The sequence below is a fragment of the Balaenoptera physalus genome (genome assembly GCF_965194825.1).
Source record: "Balaenoptera physalus genome assembly, chromosome: 4".
NCBI lineage: Eukaryota > Metazoa > Chordata > Mammalia > Artiodactyla > Balaenopteridae > Balaenoptera > Balaenoptera physalus.
In genome coordinates this window covers 87,942,573-87,961,612 of record NC_138891.1, presented here as the reverse complement: position 1 = coordinate 87,961,612, position 19,040 = coordinate 87,942,573, and the positions used below count along the sequence as shown (strand labels likewise).

Below are 19,040 nucleotides of genomic sequence, written 5' to 3'. Positions count from 1 at the left end.
TTGTTGGATTTTCCCTCTTCCTTTTCCCTTTCCCCTGTCAGAGCTCCTGGCCTAGTCCTCCATTACCAGGAAAGAGAAAAACCCTTCTTGTTTTGAGGGGATCTAGCTGAGGAGCTTCCCTGGATCTTGGCCATTCAGCAGTTTGTCAAATGAATCTTAAAGTAACCCTTCTCTGTGAAAACTTTCAACCCAAGCTAGGTGATTAGGCAGGTGTTTTTTTCCCCAAAGTCCCCACAATAAATTCCATAGAAATGTCCCACAAAGCAATGAAATGCCAGCCATTCTGGAGTGAGGGGAACTGTCACCTAAATGCTAGACAAGAAATGAGCTACTGGCCAGTGTGTTCAGTCAGCATAGTGCGGATTCATCACTGGCCAGCCTGAGTCAGTGTGAAGGGAGAGAATTTCTCCAGCAATTTGACAAAATTCTCAGATGAGCCAAAAGTAAATAAATACCACTGTCAGGCTTGGGAATGATTTGCTTTTTGCAAATATGGTGAGTTAAATCTATAAGCACATATTCATCTTAAGTGTAGCAAGTATGAAAGGAACGTATCTCACTTCTTTGCAATGATTAATAATCCTTGTTAAAATAGGGCCATATAACCTAGAGGGGTGGGATAGGGAGGGTGGGAGGGAGGGAGACGCAAGAGGGAAGAGATATGGGAACATATGTATATGTATAACTGATTCACTTTGTTATAAAGCAGAAACTAACACACCATTGTAAAGCAATTATACTCCAATAAAGATGTTAAAATAAATAAATAAATAAATAATAGGGTCATATATTCCTTTAATTAGCTGTTCATGAGGTAGAATCCTTCGATTCTTTAGATAGAAGAGACCCTAAAGCTCACTTCACCCCCCTTCCTAAATTTGCAAAGGGAGAAGTTGAGCTGCAGTCTGAACCTAAAAGCTGAAGTTCATACAAGTAATCAGAGCAGAAGCAGCACTGAGATTCAAGGCTCAGAGCTGTGTTAACTACAAAAAAAAAAAAAAAAAAAATTGTGTACTCAACTGAAAGAAGGTTAGAGTGCCCTCTTGTGTCCCTACATGGAAATTCTTCATGTCTTTACAAAATTTAAAATCACTTTAATCTCTCCATCAATTTTACTGCATTGGGGTGAAGGTCAGACATGTAGCTCTGAAAACGAATCCTGTGATCATTATGTTATCGGAAGGAAATGCACAACGCATTTGACCTACTTCATCAGTAAAGACAATAACATCATCCCTAGAGTAGTCTTGTGTGGATTCGGGTCTGGCTGACCTAGGTTTCTGTCCCCGGGCAGCCACTGGTAATCTTGGTAACCCTGAACCAGTTGCAAAACCAGTCTGAGGGGCTTCCCTGGTGGCGCAGTGGTTGAGAGTCTGCCTGCCAATGCAGGGGACACGGGTTCGAGCCCTGGTCTGGGAAGATCCCACATGCCGCGGAGCAACTGGACCCGTGAGCCACAACTACTGAGCCTGCGCGTCTGGAGCCTGTGCTCCGCAACAAGAGAGGCCGCGATAGTGAGAGGCCCGCGCACCGCGATGAAGAGTGGCCCCCGCTTGCCGCAACTAGAGAAAGCCCTCGCACAGAAACGAAGACCCAACACAGCCAAAAATAATAAATAAATAAATAAAAATTTTAAAATAAATAAATAAATAAATAAATACAGGCTGTTGTTAACTGACAAGAGGCTTGTGCTTAAAAAAAAACCAGTCTGAACTTCTGTCCCCTCATCTGTAAAATGCAGATAATCACTGCCCTGCAGGACTGGCAGAGATCAAATGCAATCATGTAAGTCACCCCAGCCTGATATTTGGTAAACAGTAAACAATAAATCGAAATTAGTAGTTATTTTCAGACGTGAGCTGCCACGAGGGATCGCCAGCAAGTTCACAATGAAGGAGCTGAAGTGAGAACGCTGGGGAGTGAACAGAATGTCCTTGGGATGCTTTTAGCTCTTGGATGAAGAGATTTCCATGAGCTCTGGGGGCAGAGGAAGTACATTTTTAAAGAAATAACATGCTAAATATGTGATTCTTCCAAAATAACTTTTTCCTTTAGATGGGGAAGTTTAAACAGAGCTAGGCCTAATGGCTTTCCCACAGATGCAATCTCTTTCAGAGGTAACACCTGGCCTTTGGCACTAAGGTCCCAGAAGTCAAAAAAAAAAAATCTCTGCTCTGAAAGAAAAAGTTTGAAAACCAGATCTTATTTAGGGCATTGGTCCAGTTCTTTTAGAAGTCTTTATTTATTGAGAGGGTAACCATATTAAAACAAGTAAAGAACAGAGGTGAAAAACAATAGCTGGATGAATTCATCCTTTGATTTTCATTTTCCTTGAAACTCCTTATTTTATGAAACAAGCTACCTCAGCTTAAGAGTTCCGGCAAAATGGCACTAAATCGAGTCCTTTTTCCCCAGTGAACTTTCAAAGGTTCCCTCCTCCCTCCAGTAATTCTCACAGCCGTCCTTTTCACACATGTGGGAGGGAGATATCATTATGTACAATACAAGGAGACTTGACCTTTAACTGTCAGTGGAAGTGTGGAGTCTGGTGATTGTATCTTTCTTCCACTAGCTCACTGGAGAGTCGAGGAAGACAGTCCAATGGTGTGTAAGCGGGAAGGGGTTAGGGGCGAAAGGAACCCCTCACCTGTGCCTCTCTCTTTGTTTTCACCCAACCAGGGAAAAGGAAAGGAAAGCTCGGATTGGACTCTGTCATCCACATACTTATCCTAAATACCACAATCGCTGGGAGGTTTATGTGGATTATCGCACCGCAAGAGCAGATAAAAAAAGGCTTCTCAGTTTGCTCGCCTCGCTCATCCTTTTGGGGAATCTGTTACTTCACATAAGACAAATACAGCACGTGAGGCCGGGGAATTTATTATTGATGGAAAGTTCATCCTCGGGCCCTCGCGTGGCTGCGGAGGAGCAGAGCTGGAGCCTCTGGGCGCCGGCATTGTGCCCCTTGCTCGGCGGCGCATGCGCACGCGGCAGTGCCATAGCCGTAGACCGCTGCGGGCCGCGCTGTGTTCCCTTTGTGGACGTCAATCATCAGTCAAAGAGTGAAAGGATATCCCCTGACTCATACTTGGAAGTCTCCTATTTGTGTGGATTAACTGAACAATACATTTTGTAGCTGCTGTAGTTACCTCGATGGCATTTGTGAAACAGTTTCTGATGTTCAACTCATTTTCTACTTTACGCTTTTGTCTTTTTACGCATGGTTTTTCTCCTTAGAATGCCCCTAAACATCTCTGTGTCTTGTTTTTTTTTTTTTTTTAAATGATTTTAAATTTATTTATTTATTTATGGCTGTGTTGGGTCTTCGTTTCTGTGCGAGGGCTTTCTCTAGTTGCGGCGAGCGGGGGCCGCTCTTCATCGCGGTGCGCGGGCCTCTCACTATCGCGGGCTCTCTTTTTGCGGAGTACAGGCTCCAGACGCGCAGGCTCAGTAGTTATGGCTCACGGGCCTAGTTGCTCCGCGGCATGTGGGATCTTCCCAGACCAGGGCTCGAACCCGTGTCCCCTGCATTGGCAGGCAGATTCTCAACCACTGTGCCACCAGGGAAGCCCTCTGTGTCTTGTTTATCGATGCTTATATACTAGCCCTTGTGTACCAGTTTTGGTTTTTTTTTTAACATCTTTACTGGAGTATAATTGCTTTACAATGGTGTGTTAGTCTCTGCTTTGTAACAAAGTGAATCAGCTCTACGTATACATATGTCCCCATATCCCCTCCCTCTTGCGTCTCCCTCCCTCCCACCCTCCCTATCCCATTCCTGTAGGTGGTCACAAAGCACCGAGCTGATCTCCCTGTGCTATGCGGCTGCTTCCCACTAGCTATCTATTTTACATATTTGGTAGTGTATATATGTCCATGCCACTCTCTCACTTCATCCCAACTTACCCTTCCTGTGTTCCAGTTTTAACGCCAGCATACCGTGAAAAAGATTTTTCATGAAGGAAGTCCATCTCAACCAGAGGGAAGCCTCCTCTTGTACGTTTCCACCTTCCCCTCATCTTTATGTGACACCACCCCACTCCCCATCGAGGTCTGCCCCTCTGTGCCAGGCACTGGGCAAGTCAAGGCAAGGAGGGCCGGTCTGGCAGAGGAGAACCTCCTGGTGTGAGGGGGCCTGAAAAGTGGGATGGACAGGACATGTGTTTGCTCTAGACAGGTTAATATCATGGCACCCCTTACACTGTCACTTAAAAAATATGTATTCGTGATTTATAGAGAAATGTTGAGGTGAAATTTTACATCTTTGAAAACTCCGCATTAGGTTATCTCCTCTCCCAGTTCTCTCTCCTCAGCCCTGCTGCCCTAGGATTCCCTCCTTCTCTCCCCTTCCCCTCCTGGCCTCTCAAGCTCCCTCCCCTTTCTCGGCAGATCAGTTTAGGTCCTTCCAAGCTTCTGTCTGCAGACTTGCACACCCGCACACACTGCTTAATACTGCTGCAAGTATGTCAAAAGCCATTAATGCCAGAGATGAATATTTCATTTGTGCCGAGCAAACAAAAGATACCACACTTACCAGGATTCTCTCTGCATGAAATGAAAATGACTTTTTTATCCTTATCACATGTTCATATTTAAGATAAAGAGTTTACTATGTGCCTTAAAGAGAGATCTCTCTCTCTCTTTTTTTTTTAAAATATCCCGCCCATTTTGTAAGGAGTCACTGGTGAAAACCTACATCAACTGGCACCAAATTTGTAGATTATCCCAGTGATACTCTTACATCCCTTGTTGACGGCTCCCTTCAGCCACCACTCTGATACTGTGCCCCTCAACATAGCTCTCCCTGGAAGCCCGAATTGCTGCCAGAGCTGCTGTCACGAGGCAGGAAGATGCCGGGGAGGGAGAGGGGCTGGTGCCAGCCTCCTCGGGAAGTGAGAGCCGAGCAGCAGGGCATTTGGAGTCCAGCTGGACCCATGCTCTCTGAAGGGCCAGAGAGGGGTCCCTGTATATTCCCTGTCACCATTTGAGTCTGAGAGTGGACCCTGGCGCTGAGGGAGTGAGCAGTTCCTAAGTGGCTCTTCTTCGGAAACTCGACCTTCCTGATAAGCTCCATGTGGAACTTGAGATATATGTTCTTAGTCATTGGTAAAATTAAGTAGTGGTCTCTCCAAACCTTAGAAGAATATCCAGACTTCTTGATCAAATGATTTTGAATGGGAATGTTTCGATTGCCTTCGTTTTTTTAAAATTTCTTAAAAATCACAGGTTCATTAAAATGCAAACACTATTAGTGAGACAGTGGGTTTGAGGGCCCAACCCTCATTTTTAAGCTCATTTTCTAAGAAATACTTCTGAAAGATTTCTTAGAAATTATATGAAGATAGAGTCTTCTGGGCTCTGTGTAAATCAAGGCATAAAATCCTCTTATTTTTTCGGAAAAATTCAACCCTTTAAAATGGATTAATACATCACCAGGCTATCTCCCAGAACTCTCCAAGGTGGGTGGACATTATCAGGAAGAGCTTTTGTTCAGCTAAGCCTCTCAATTTCTGATCCCAACTCCACTTGAGGGCTGTTCTCTCTTCTTTTCCTCCTTTGGAGATGGGAGAACATCACTGTCTTTCTTTGGCTTGAACACTTATCTTTTCTCTCTCTTTATAAAGCCTGATACTGCTCTCTCTTCTGCTGTTGGCACTGACCATCATTTGATCTAGTTGACCCTTTATTCCAGCCCAGACACCTTCTGGTTATCTGAATGACCTAGCTTCATTAAGATAGAGTGTAAGCAAGATTTTTGGTCTTTTGTGTTTGGGCATCTTTAATATCCTCTTGTTGTAGTTTTTGCAGCTAAGATCTTATTCATCTTCCCAGAATAATTTTTTGGTATGTATATTTTACATGAATTTAGAAAAATAAATTGGACATTCGGTACCATTTTATACAGCATCAGCTCTACTGGGTAACTGGCAAAATGGCTGCACCTGTTTTCTTGCAAGCTGCCTGCATTATTCTGGCCTCACCTGGTATGGTATAGGCTAATAATCAGAGAAAGAATATGAAATTACAAATCATATGACCTAAAGTTCAAACTGAGATAAAATAAACAAGCCCTAACTGAACACTCTTGACTATTCCTAACAGAAAATGCATGCACATTCAGTATATGTTTTAAGACCTAGCCTGCAATGGGCCAGACCATCTTAATTTTGACAGAAGTAGTATGATGAAGTCCGGATAAAAATCTGGAGTTTAGATGGCTCTTTTAAAAATAAGCTCAAAATAATAATTGTCTTTAAAAGAAATTTTGCAGAATGATGATTATGTCTATTAGAAGCTCTTTATTTTTATTAGTAAAAATACTTCTGTGAAATAGTGAATTTTTTTCAATTCTTTTAAATATACTTTTCCAAGTAAATGAAGCATTTTTTTTTTCCTCCTGAATATAAGTTTTATCTGGATTTCATTTCAGACGGACCACTCTAGTGTCAACATATACGCATCGACGTGCACATAAATGCTTTGGCAACTGAGAGACATTAGTTCCAAACACCTCTGTAGGTATCCCTGCTATGAAGTTTTGCTATTTAAACATTTGCTATAACAACTTATAATAAGATTTGTTTTACCTGGAATTCACTACCTGAATGAAAAAATCTCACTATAGCATATTCACACGTGTGGGCTAGCAAAAACATTCAACTTGCAGGTACATCCAGGCCAGGAGATGGAGAAATGTGTCACATCCGTGGCCCAGCTGCTCTCTCAGTAGGCTCATTGTACATTAGTGCTCTCAACTTGCCACATTACTGAGTAGAAATGTCTTCTAAGAAAGCGAAAAGCCTTTGAATAAAATCGGTGAACCCAAGAGGCCTGAAAAGCCCATACTTGCAAAGAAAAAACAAAGTGATAAAGCATGTTGAGGGAGATGATCTGACATAAAGAGGTCATGCTCACATCCTTAAGAACTGGGCACTAGTATTTTAAATGTGCAAGAAATACAGAAAAAAACTTCTGAAAGTATGACTTCAGAATACTGAAGAAAGCTTCAGGAGGACTCTGGTGTTTGGTGTTTTAATGCTTTCTATTATAGAAAGATTCTTTGTGGATGGTTATATAAGTGTTTGAGTGTTTTACTGGTATTTATTAAAACTGATTGGGTTTTTTGAAGAGTTGGGGAAGTATTACTGTTTCTTTCCATTTCAAATAATGGATGATAGGTTTTCCTTCTCCAAAAATCAGCTATCCAACATGCTTTTAGCAATAGATTGGATTTGGATTTTTTGTGTTTGTTTTTCTATAGAAATCACTTGAGGATGTCTGATTCTATGATGTTAAAAGTAAAAAGTTCAAGAATATCCTTGGAACTTTCTCTCCCATATTTTCAAATTGCGTAGTCACTGAATTTATTTATTCCTGTTATGACACAGGAGCAGACTAGAGATTGTTTATAATTATACTTTTAGTGCCAATTTATACTTAGCCTATATAATACTGTGATTTTAATTTATTCATTTTGATGTTAATTCTGGATGAAACCTAAAATAAATCCCTTAAACTGCAAACTTCCTTTTTCTCAGTTAACTGCCACAGCAAATCCCTGAATATGAATATTTAATGAGGTTTCACAACATTATTTAAAAACTAGAATTATTTGTTTCTCAGGTTGTGTCATTCAAGTAGGAGATAACACAAATTCCTTAATAATGAAAGAATACTAATAATATGTTTGAGCTCATTCTGTTGGCCAAGGACTCTTCTGAATGCTTACCTGAGTTAATCACTTAACGTTCACCACAAACCATTGATGTTGGTACTATTGTTGTCCCCTGTTGACAGGTGAGAAACTGAGGCACAGCATTTCAGTCACTTAGCTAGTAAGCAGTGCAGCCAAGAGTATGTATCTAGGCAGCCTGGCACCAGACTCCATGCTCTTAACCATTGTGAGAACTCTCCATGTAGCTTATCCGGAGCTACAGTGTTTCATCAAGCTAGGGCTCAGGACTTACACCATTGGTAAATCTCTTCTTGCTAAACTGGCATCTTGTTCACTACAACTCTGGGTCCTTCAGGGCTATGTAGGTGGAGAAATGACGTGCTGGGCCTGGAGAGGCCTGGTAGGAATATTTAAGAAATAACTGGCTCTCAACCCATTAGTGTTCTAGGGGCAGGGGATGAGAACAGAACCCTCCAATATCGACTCACCTTATGGATGGTGTCCGGTGGGAAACAGTCACTGGTGGCATTGACAGACATGCCAGTTAAGGATAAAAGAGGTGCAGGGTCAGAGATCCAACCCAGACATGTCAGCTGTCCATTTGGCTACCAGGGAGCTCAGTCTGGAGTGATAGTTCTCAGCCTTTTTTCCTTTATGGCCAAACTAAGGAGCCTTTTTAGCTATTTCTACCCTGCTCCTGCTCACCATCCCCACCCCCTAGCAATGAAATTTTAATACCGCAGATACACTGTACGGTATATCTGTTTAGGTACTCTCTTTTTTTTTTTTTTTTTTTTTAAACAAATCCATGTTATGCAGCAGGGTTTTTTTTGTTTTTTGGGTTTTTAAAAAAAATTATTTATTTATTTATTTATTTATGGCTGTGTTGGGTCTTCGTTTCTGTGCGAGGGCTTCCCCTAGTTGCGGCGAGCGGGGGCCACTCTTCATCGCGGTGCGCGGGCCTCTCACTATCGCGGTCTCTCTTGTTGCGGAGCACAGACTCCAGACACGCAGGCTCAGTAATTGTGGCTCACGCGCCCAGTTGCTCTGCGGCATGTGGGATCTTCCCAGACCAGGGCTCGAACCCGTGTGCCCTGCATTGGCAGGCAGACTCTCAACCACTGCGCCACCAGGGAAGCCCAGGTACTCTCTTTATACTTTGAACATAAAAAGAGTAAGATTTTTTCATTCCCCCAAGAAGCAATTTTTCTGTTCCCTTGGGGCGGAGTCACCCAGTTGAGAATATGTGGCCTAGAGGCACCAATACATTGAATGGTGTGAGTAAACACAGGGTGGGAGGGTGGCCTTCAGTGAACAGACTTGGAGGGGTTAATGGGCTTCAAGGTTAAAGGGCCCACCAAGGGCAGGGTGGTACATGAGGGAAGTGAGAAGAAGAGATTTTCTTAAATATATGAGGTCAGGCGTTCTTTTTTTTTAAAAAGAAAATTTTATTTAATATTAGAGCAGAGTTGATTTACAATGTTGTGTTAGTTTCAGGTGTACAGCAAAGTGATTCAGTTATACATATACATGTTTCTATTCTTTATCAAATCCTTTTCTCATTTAGGTTATCACAGGATATTGAGCGACTTCGTTTCTTTATGTTCTCTCTCATCCCTGAAACAGAGATACAAATTGACCTTTAAATGAAAGTTTTGAAACTCCTGGATGGAATTAATTGCCCCTACTTTCTGGCATGTATTTCTGTGAAACCACTGGTTGAAGGATAGGGTTTGGGTCTCCTCTGCTAGGCAGCGAGTCCCGAGGAGGATTCCAGCCTCCTCCTGTCTGTAGCGTCGGGCCTAGCACTGTGCCTGTCACACCGTGCTGTCAGTGGACATTTCCAGGGATACAGGGTTTTCCTTGGGAGCCTGTTTCCCTCAAGTCCTGGTTTGACAAGTGGAGGTCAGGCGTTCTTTGACCTGGGTCACCATCCCCACATCCCCGGATGCCACCCAGAGGTGTGATAAAGAAGATTTTCTCTCTTTCTCATATTCTTCACTTAACTCTTGTCTCATTCTTCCCTCCGTGGCTCTAAGTATAGTCACCTCATAATCTAAAATGCCACTGTGTTGTGATGACGTGTATCATTTCAGGGTGTGTGATTTGAATTCTCTTAGTTTTATTTAGAGACCAGCTTCCCGAGAAGCTTGCTTTAAACTCTTTTTAATTGAGTTCAGAAAAATGGCTACTCTTCCAAATTGCAAGAAATGGGTAATGAAAGTGCTTTAACTCAAAACTGTTGCGTGCTCACTTGAGATCTCCTAACTCCCAAATAGCAAACCTTAGAAAGAGTCAAGCAGCAATTGGTGTTCCAGATAAGGAGCAAACTGTCTGTCCCCAGTCCTCACAAAGCAGCTCATTTTCTCCTACTTGGTCCCTTAGATTATCTTGTAACCTAATGCTGTCTAAGAGGAAATAACCCTAACACTGGATACACATCCTGCTAAGCTTTTCTCATTCAAATATCTCTTTCCTTGAGATTTTGCTGCCTCAGTGACTTTATTCTGAGCTCTGTGACCCAGTGCACGTCTGAAATGCTCTAATTAAACTTAAATATCCTCATCTAATTACTTACTAGAAGGCATGATAAAGAAGCAAGGCGCCCCAATATTTTTCTTCTCTACAAAGAAGTGGTGATTATTCAGCTGGTCAAAGAGCAGGAGGCATTCCTAGAACACAAAGGATGGTAAAGAGAGCTTCTACCCAGATATGGGAAAGGCAATCCACCAGATTATTATTTGAAGATTTGAAAGTACTAGAAGACCAACCAGAGAAATTGATCTCCGGAAGTCAGAGAGCTTGTTGGCAAAGGATAATCTTACGTTTATGGCAGTGAATGTCAAGCCTGGGTGCCTGATAGAATCACCAGGCGAGCTTTTCAAGTTTTTTATTCTCAACTCCCACTCCAGAGAGATTCTGACTCCGTGGGTCTTGGGTGGGATCTTGGGCACTGGTGTTTTTTAAAAGCTCCCCCAGGGGATTCTGATGTGCATTCAAGGTTGAGAATTACTGCTTTAGATTACAAAATGCTCTCACATACATTATCCAGGGTTTTGTATACATAAAGAGAGGAAATAGAGACATTTTAATGCCTTTTGATTGTATAAAGAAACAGGAAGAGACAAGAGTGGTAATTGTGAAAATGACAGGATTGCAGAAAAATCAGTTTTCAAAAATTGGAGGAAAAAAACCTCACCTTTGTAGGGCTAAAATTAGGGATGATAGCAGTCCATGGAGTGTAGAACATTAAGGAGAGGCCTGTATGTCCATAGTTCCTGCTCTGTATGGAATATTCTTGAGATGACCACAAAAATTCCCTACCCAGAAAAGTCTGAAAATAGTCATCCAATATTTGATGACTATTATTTTCTAAAACCTTATTTAGTCCACTCTATAAAAGAGGAATATTAGAGAAGTAAAACATTTGTTATTAGGCAAAAAGTTTGTTAGAAAATATCACGTTAATATTTCCATGTGCATGCTGGGGTTGTGCACACGATCTGCATGTACAGACAGATAGAGTGCCTCAACAGGGATCCTTACAGCTTTTGGATGGTTATAATGAATAATTCTGCAGGTAAAAGTGGCAAGTAACAACCTTGGTTGTAGCTAAAGGATGAAGTAGAGCCAACTCTGGGCTCTCAGATTAGGGGGGATAGAAGTCAAGTCACCATGAGGCAGAAGAAAGTAAGTTGTGATTAGAAGGTAGGATATTGCGTTTTGTGATTTTAGAAGTGGGCGATGACAAAGCTTAGGCTGTGACCAAGAGAGTGAGTGACAGCTACTGTCAACAAAGTAGAGGCTAAGCTATCATCTCCATGTCAACCAATAAGATGGAGATGGAGAGGAACAGTGCTTCAGGTGCAGGAAAGAAAATCTTCCAGACCCTAAGTATTTAAGATAAGGAATTTCAGTTAATCACCCCTTCCTCCCTCTAGTTTCCAACTAACAGAGAATGACTTATAATAACAATAACAATAGTTCAGCACTTAGCTTGTATCAGCATTGTTCCAGGCACTTTGCATGCATTCCAATGTTCACAACAATTTTGGTGACAATCGATACTATCATGCCCATTTTACAGATTAAAAAACTGAGGCATAGGGTAGGCAGCTTGCCCAATATGGGTTATGAATGCTGGTAGACAGAGTTGGAGTAAGAGAATATTTTATGGAAGCTGTCAGCAAAAGTAAGTGCATAGAGTCCGGGAAGGGGCCTGGTGAGAGATGAGACTGAAATAATACATCGGAGCCGTACTGAGGAGAGTCCTAAACTCCAGTGTCCAGAGTTTGAACCTGATCTGTATCTTGAGATGATTGACTTTCGAATATGAACAAATTGGAGAGAGGCTGGACTGAAAGGACAAGTTAGGGTTCTTTTGGTCCTGATTAAAGGACTGCTAATGAGGAGGGTGGCAGGTGAAGGTTAAAGGAAGAGACGTGTTTGATGTCTGTTGTAAAAGTCAAATGCAAAGATTTGGTACCTGGTTGGATGAAGGGGGTGAGGGAGAGGGAAGAATTTAATTAGAATCCGAGGTTTCAAGTCTGAGTAACTGAGCAGAACTTCAAGAGAGGCACTTTGTAGGGGTGAGAGGGACAGCATGAGTACTTTGAAAATCTGTAATTTGTTGCGTCAGCAGGCAGGCGTGGATGGAAGCCCACAGGAGAAGTCGGAAACATAAATTTGGAACTTAGAAGAGTCTGGGCTAGAAATGAAACTTTTGGTGTCGTCTGCATAATGGTGCTGTGGGAAAAACTTGGGAAGTGGATGAAATCTCTGAGGGTGGGAGAAGGAAGGAATAAAGACCCTTGGAAAACGTTTAAACTGGGGGACAAGAAGGAGGGAGAGGAGCCAGCAAAGGAGGCCAAAGGAGAGAGGTAACAGGATAGGAACACCCAAAAGTGTGCATCGTGGATCACAAGGGAATGGAAGGTTCCAGAAAAGAGCTGACCTAGCAGACCCTCAGAGAAGCTAAGAAGAATAAAGCCACTTGGAGCTGTTGATTCCAAGGTTATAAGGATCAAAAGTAGCAATAGAAGGATAGGAGGTGGCCTCCGACTGGAAGGAGGGAGTAGATCGGGGGAGACAAAGGCCACACGACTGGCCTCTTTTTCAAGAATTCAACAGCTGGGAAGAAAGAGAAGATAGTCACTTGAAGGGGTAAGGCGTGTAATGGAAAGTGCTTTGTTTTGTTCTTAAGATAAAGAGGACCACTTAAATCTATTTTAGACAGTGATAAAAGAGCCATAGAGAGGATGAGTGAAGATGCACAGGTGCTGCCAGGTAGTAGCAGCAAAAACACTTCCCGTGGCAGAAATCACAGCAGGGTGAGGCTCTAAACTATTTTCTAACCTTATCATAAAACAAGCCAGAACTCATGGAGCAGAGATCCCGACCAACGCCACACAGCAGTTCTCTTCGAGAACAAGGCAAGGACCAATGGAACAGGGGGTTTTCCACCCCTTCTGGGGGAAATGTGTGAATTTAACCCACACATCCCAGGGCAGAGGGGGAGAAGTAGCCCTAAAGACAATCTTTAAAGAGTGAAATAACTTCTTTCAGGTGTAGGGAGAAGAGGAAACTTTGATAATAAATCTGGAGTGCAAAATATTAGGATTTTCTTTTTATAAGTATTATTTGCACATTGTATAACTTGTAAATATTCTGGTGAGGGTTGGGGCATTTTTATCCAGTTTTTTGAAAAAGAAATAGTTAATGCACTTAAGTACCTGAATGTTATTCTCTCACTCCATGTGAGTTAGGCCAAACACTTCCTGGAAAAAAGTAAGTAGAAAGGCAAAAATATTGATAGTGGTTAACGAGTGAATGCTGGCTTTGACTGCTGGAGGCCTCGGTAGGACACCTGCTGTACACCAGCCAGCAAACAGCCTGTTCCCTTGTCCTGTCCCTTCCTATCAAGGGGACGGAAGTGGGCAGTGCTGGGCACCCAGAATGGAAAAGGGAGCAAAGAGAGAGAGACTCCCGGTTCCCAGGGAACGTGCACACCCTCCCTCTTCCGTGGGATGGGCTGCGTACCCTGTGTGTAGCTGTGTATTCAGAAATGGTCCCTGGGGCCCCATCGCCGTCACAGTGCCGCAGAATCCTCAGACACAGAGAAAAGCCTCAGAGGTTGTTAGCACATCTCCCTCTGGACATGAAACTGGACTCAGCACCAACAAGAGAATACCAGAGAGGATTTGCTCTCCTCCATGCTTGGATAATGCCTATTCCCTGATACCCAAGGAAGAATTAAGTACAATGCGAAACTCACACTATATTACACACTCAATCAAGGACAGCTGGGCTGCTGATAAAATCTAAAAAGAAGAGAGAACTGGCTGTTCTCCATCTATGCATAATGTATTCGTAATAAATCTCTTGATGAGGAGGTATGAAGATCTCCTATTTCTGTGCAGCCCAAGGAAGCAGAACATTCGGCAAGTATCCAGTGAGTCTCATTAGCAGAGACAACCAGTATGGAAGCTCCAGGGGGACTTGCCCCACATATCTATTAGTAACGGCAATTTTTTTTTTTTTACCTTAAATATGCTAGTAATTCTCTTGCTTGCAAAATTCATTTTGCCTAAGGATTGATAACTATGCTTTTTCTTAATAGTTACTGAATACCCTCCATGTTCTAGAGACTGCATAAAAATAAAGCATCGCTTGCCACCTTTTTTTTTTTTTTGCTTTATTTCTGAGAAGATAGAACAGTAAAGCCATTCCCAGAATGATTTATTTTCAAGAAGATGGAAGTAATAAAACATGAAACAGTAGAGTTGTGTAAAATCCTATATTATGTATGAAACGCCTACTCTACAATTTAGTAAAAGGGATAACTGGTGACAGTCAAGAGTATTCTATATGAATACAAGAATTTTGATTCTGGTGTGGGGGTAGTGATTAAGAACAAGGTTGGTAGTGTCAGAACATGACACTTTCCTCCTAGATTTTGCTTGCAAAGTGCAGCCGCCTGCGTGGAGCCCCCCAGGGTCAGGGCCAGTCACCAAGCCAACCAAATAATCATGGTTGACACCAGATAGAAACCAATGACAAAACAAAAGATATTTGTTAAAGATAATTTTTACTTAAGTTACTACTGCAGTATTTTCTCACTATAGTTAGAAATGTGTCTCTCGTGGTCACTTAGACTTTGTAACAATAAGATCATCTCAGTGTCTAGGAGGATCCCTACCCTCTTTAAGGAAGAGAAACACAACATGCATTTGATCATTTATAGCAGATTTGGCTTATTCAGAAAGAGGGACGTAAAACTAACCTAGGTTGAGCTCTTCAGGATGTTTATCTGATCTGTCAAGAAATCATTCCTACTGCCTCATTTTTACAATAAGAAAATAGTATATACAAAAGTGTAAGAAGAAGGCAGTTTAAAAAAAAAAAAATTCTGCCTTTCCTAGAATTTAAATGCCTGTCCCAGCATTAGTGAGACAGACACAGAGTTTTCCTATCTTTTCTTTCAATGCCTGCAATGCTGCTTATTCAAAGCAGCTGTGCCACCATTAAGCATTCTTCTATGAGGGACACTTACGCAACCTCTAGTTTGTCTCTATTAGGAATATTCTTCAGCAAACATCTTTGTTTTCCCAAACATTAGTTTAGTTCTTCAGAATAGATTTCCTATTGAAAATGAATTTTCTGAAATGAAATTACTAGATCAAATTTTAAATTTTAGAATATTTTAAAGCTCCTCTTTCCAAACATATTTCTAAATAGCTTTACAAAAGGGTATTTATTAATTAATCAATACCTTATACCAGCAATGTATGAAATTATAGTTTTACCCCAGGCTTAACAAGCTGCTAATAAGACTATGTTACTCTTTTTTTTTTTTTGATAAACTTATTTATTTTTGGCTGCGTTGGGTCTTTGTTGCTGCACACAGGCTTTCTCTAGTTGCAGCGAGTGGGGGCTACTCTTCGTTGCGGTGTGCAGGCTTCTCATTGTGGTGGCTTCTCTTGTTGCGGAGCACGGGCCTAGGTGTGTGGGCTTCAGTAGTTGTAGCACGCGGGCTCAGTAGTTGTGGCTCGCGGGCTTAGTTGCTCCGTGGCATGTGGGATCTTCCCGGACCAGGGCTCGAACCCGCGTCCCCTGCATTAGCAGGCGGGTTCTTAACCACTGCGCCACCAGGGAAGCCCAAGACTATGTTACTCTTATTTGTGTTTATTTCATCCCTAGCAAGCTTGAAAAATTTTGCAAGTATTTGTTCACAATATTCTGCGTGTGTGCTTGGTTCTAAATTTTTGTTGTTGTTTTCTTATCAATTGGATTATCTGTCCCAGCTCCAGTCTCAACCGCTGTCCTCACATTTATTGCTTCGTATAGGCTCCCATGATTCATTCAGTTACTGGGTAGACGAAAAGTCCCCAGTGGGGCCTGACCAAACCCCAGCTATCAAACGCCTCGCCAGGATCTCCTTGGTAAAGAAGCTCATGAAGAAATGGTCTGTGACTCAGAACCTGACATTCCGAGAACAGCTGGACGCTGGGATCCGCTACTTCGACCTGCGTGTGTCTTCCAAGCCAGGGGATGCCGACCAGGAAATCTACTTCATTCATGGGCTTTTTGGCATCAGGGTCTGGGATGGGCTGATGGAGATTGACTCGTTCCTCACACAGCACCCCCAAGAGATTGTCTTCCTGGATTTCAACCACTTCTATGCCATGGACGAGGCCCATCACAAACACCTGATTCTCCGGATCCAGGAGGCCTTTGGGAGCAAGCTGTGCTCAGCCTGCAGTGTGGAGAGTATGACGCTGCAGACGCTGTGGGAAAAGAAGTGCCAGGTAGGAGGGAACAGAGATTAGCTTCCAAGGGCCACAACGGAACTCTTTCTGCTTTTTCTGTGTCACCAGCTCTAAGGCAGCTCACTCCAGGGCTCTTGGGCCAGAAGGCGTAGATTGTTTGGGATAATAAAGATCTGCACACCAGTTCCTAGGCTCTAGGACGGCACCAAGGGCTCCCCTGGGCACAGTTGAACTGGTATTAACTTGTTTGGCAATGGCCTGGCCAGAACCCGCCCAAGGCAGAGTTGTGAAATAGGACCAGTTGGCCATTACCATTTTTTGTCTCCCATTGTTATCTGTTTTCACGCTCCTAGTTCCCCTTAGGGATCATCTGTCCCATCCTGTCTTCAACTCAATATCAGAGAATCCCTGCCAAATCTTGTTTGATAGTATTAGCTGACAAAGGCACGCGAAGTGATTCATCTCAGAGGTGTTAGTTAACATTTTGAAAGGCCGTCTCCACAGAGTTTGGGTCAGGGGGAAGATAGTTAAGGAAGGAAGAACCCGCGAAGGGATCAAGGCTGGAGGAGCATCCCTAAGTTGAGAAGAGCCCCAAACCCAGACCCATGAAGGACAGACTCAGGAAAAGAAGCGCAGGCCTCAGATATATTCTGTTCTGGTCCCAGAGGATGGTGGAGAGTGAGAGAGGAGAGCTTCAGGAATGGTCAGGCTCCAATTTAGACTCTCTTTAAAAAAGAAAAAGAAAAATAGTACCTTTCATTCACAGTTGCTCCCTTACTCATAGATGCATTAACCAAAGCATCTTAAAGAGGCAGTGATTTTTGAACTGAGGGAAGAGCTTTTAATTAGAAAGCAATTAAAGATTATTCATTTGCAAATGTATGGTGAACACTAAGTATGTGCCGAGCTCCATTCTAAGCACTTGGGATGAATCAGTAAATAAAACAAAGATCCTTGCCCTAATGGAGATTTCATTCAGGTGGAGGGAGATAGATCATAGATAATAAACATGATAGATACATTACAGAGAATGTTAGAAAGTAATAAGAGCAATGGAAAAAGAAATCCAAGCACAGTAAGGGGGAACCAGGGATCTATGGGCTGGAGGGTTGGTCACAGTTCTAAATGTGTTGATCAGGGTAGCCCTCATTGAAAAGATGACATTTGAGGGAGTGAATCTATTGGGGGAAGAGCTTTCCCAGCAGAGGAACCAGTCAGAGCAGAGCCCCAAAGCAGGAGGGTCCCTGACATGGTTGAGGAAAAGCAGGGGCCACAGGACTGGAGAGCAGAGCAGCGGAGGAGGTCAGAGAGATCATGGTTGATCAGGGGGCCCTTGAAGGCACTTGAAAGGACTTGGCTTTTACTCTGAGTGAGGAAGGTTCTGGGAGGGTTCTGAGCACAGGGTGTGTTGGCCTGACTTAAGTTTTGATGGTATCCCTCTGGTTACTAGGAAGAGCCCTGGAAAGACAGAAGGGAAGTACGGAAACCAGTGAGGAGACTAGTGGGAAGTGGTCAGATTTGGAATCCACCAGAAGTTACACCTAATAGGGTTTCCTAACTGTAGGGATATGAGGATTCCAGGATGACTCCCAGGCTCGGCCTGAGTAATGGGAAACACCAGGTTGTTTTGCACACCCGTGAAAGTGCTAAAGGTCTTGGAATCTACGAAGACTCATGAGTTAACTCTTAGTATCTGTTAAGTTTTATCTAAGCTATTTTTCATCACTAAAACTTTTGTAAGTGGTATTTTGCCAAATATTTATCACACCTCTCCCCTAAACCTAAGTTTATATCTATTCAGACTCGCAGGTCAAATTTGGAGAGATTTTTCCCCAGTGGAATCTCTCTTACAATGCTAAATAATACTGGTAACAAGAGCAAGAACACAACATTTATTGAGCCTTTACAATGTACTGAGTACAGGGATGAACTCATTTAATCCTCTCAACAATACTATGACATAGGTTGTCATTATTATCCTCACTTTACAGATGAGAAAACTAAGGCAGGGAGCAATTAAGCACCTTGCCCAAGAGAACATTGTCAGTGAGCGACAAGGGCCAGGACTCAGTCACAGGCTGTTGGGCTCTACGGAGTTCCCACAGCCTTCAATGCTCTCCCAGGGCTGTTCACACATCTTGGTGATTTTCACAACTAGTGTCATAGACGATGCTAATAAAAACACTTTCTCCTTATTCAAGAGCCCTTATTATCAGAAGGTCTCAGTGGGTTAGCAGAATGGGAGACAGGGAAGATCTGTGAGAGGGCTTTTGAATACGAGGATTCAGGTAAGGTTAAATTTGAGTCCAGCTACATTTATAAACAGGTATCTGTGATAGTTTTATAATTTTGTGCACAGGTAGTATTCTGGATGGGCTGCCACATTGCATACTAAATCATTTAGAAATTTGCAAGAGAATTTCAGGAATAATGAATCATGTGGACAGTGAATTTCTAGCAGAACAGTAAAGGCTAATCTGTGTCATTCAACAACCAATACCCCTAAAATTATGAAAGAAAGAGACTGTGATGATGTGTCAGAAAAAGGGAGCGTGTCATCAATTTGAATTCCAGGATTTCCCTGTTCCCCTTCCTTT

General features: G+C 42.6%; 1 protein-coding gene across 3 annotated transcripts in view; it reads left to right on the top strand.

Moving 5' to 3' along the window:
- The window catches only part of PLCXD2 (phosphatidylinositol specific phospholipase C X domain containing 2), a 51,016-nt gene that overhangs the window by 15,418 nt on the left and 16,558 nt on the right, over positions 1 to 19,040 (top strand). For 2 of the 3 annotated variants that reach the window (XM_082460214.1, XM_082460213.1), the window contains exon 2: positions 16,022 to 16,482. In XM_082460214.1, coding sequence (XP_082316340.1) covers positions 16,022 to 16,482 — 461 coding nt within the window. Of the gene's footprint in view, positions 1 to 15,978; positions 16,483 to 19,040 lie in introns of all 3 variants that reach the window. The other variant, XM_082460215.1, reaches the window with a different exon arrangement.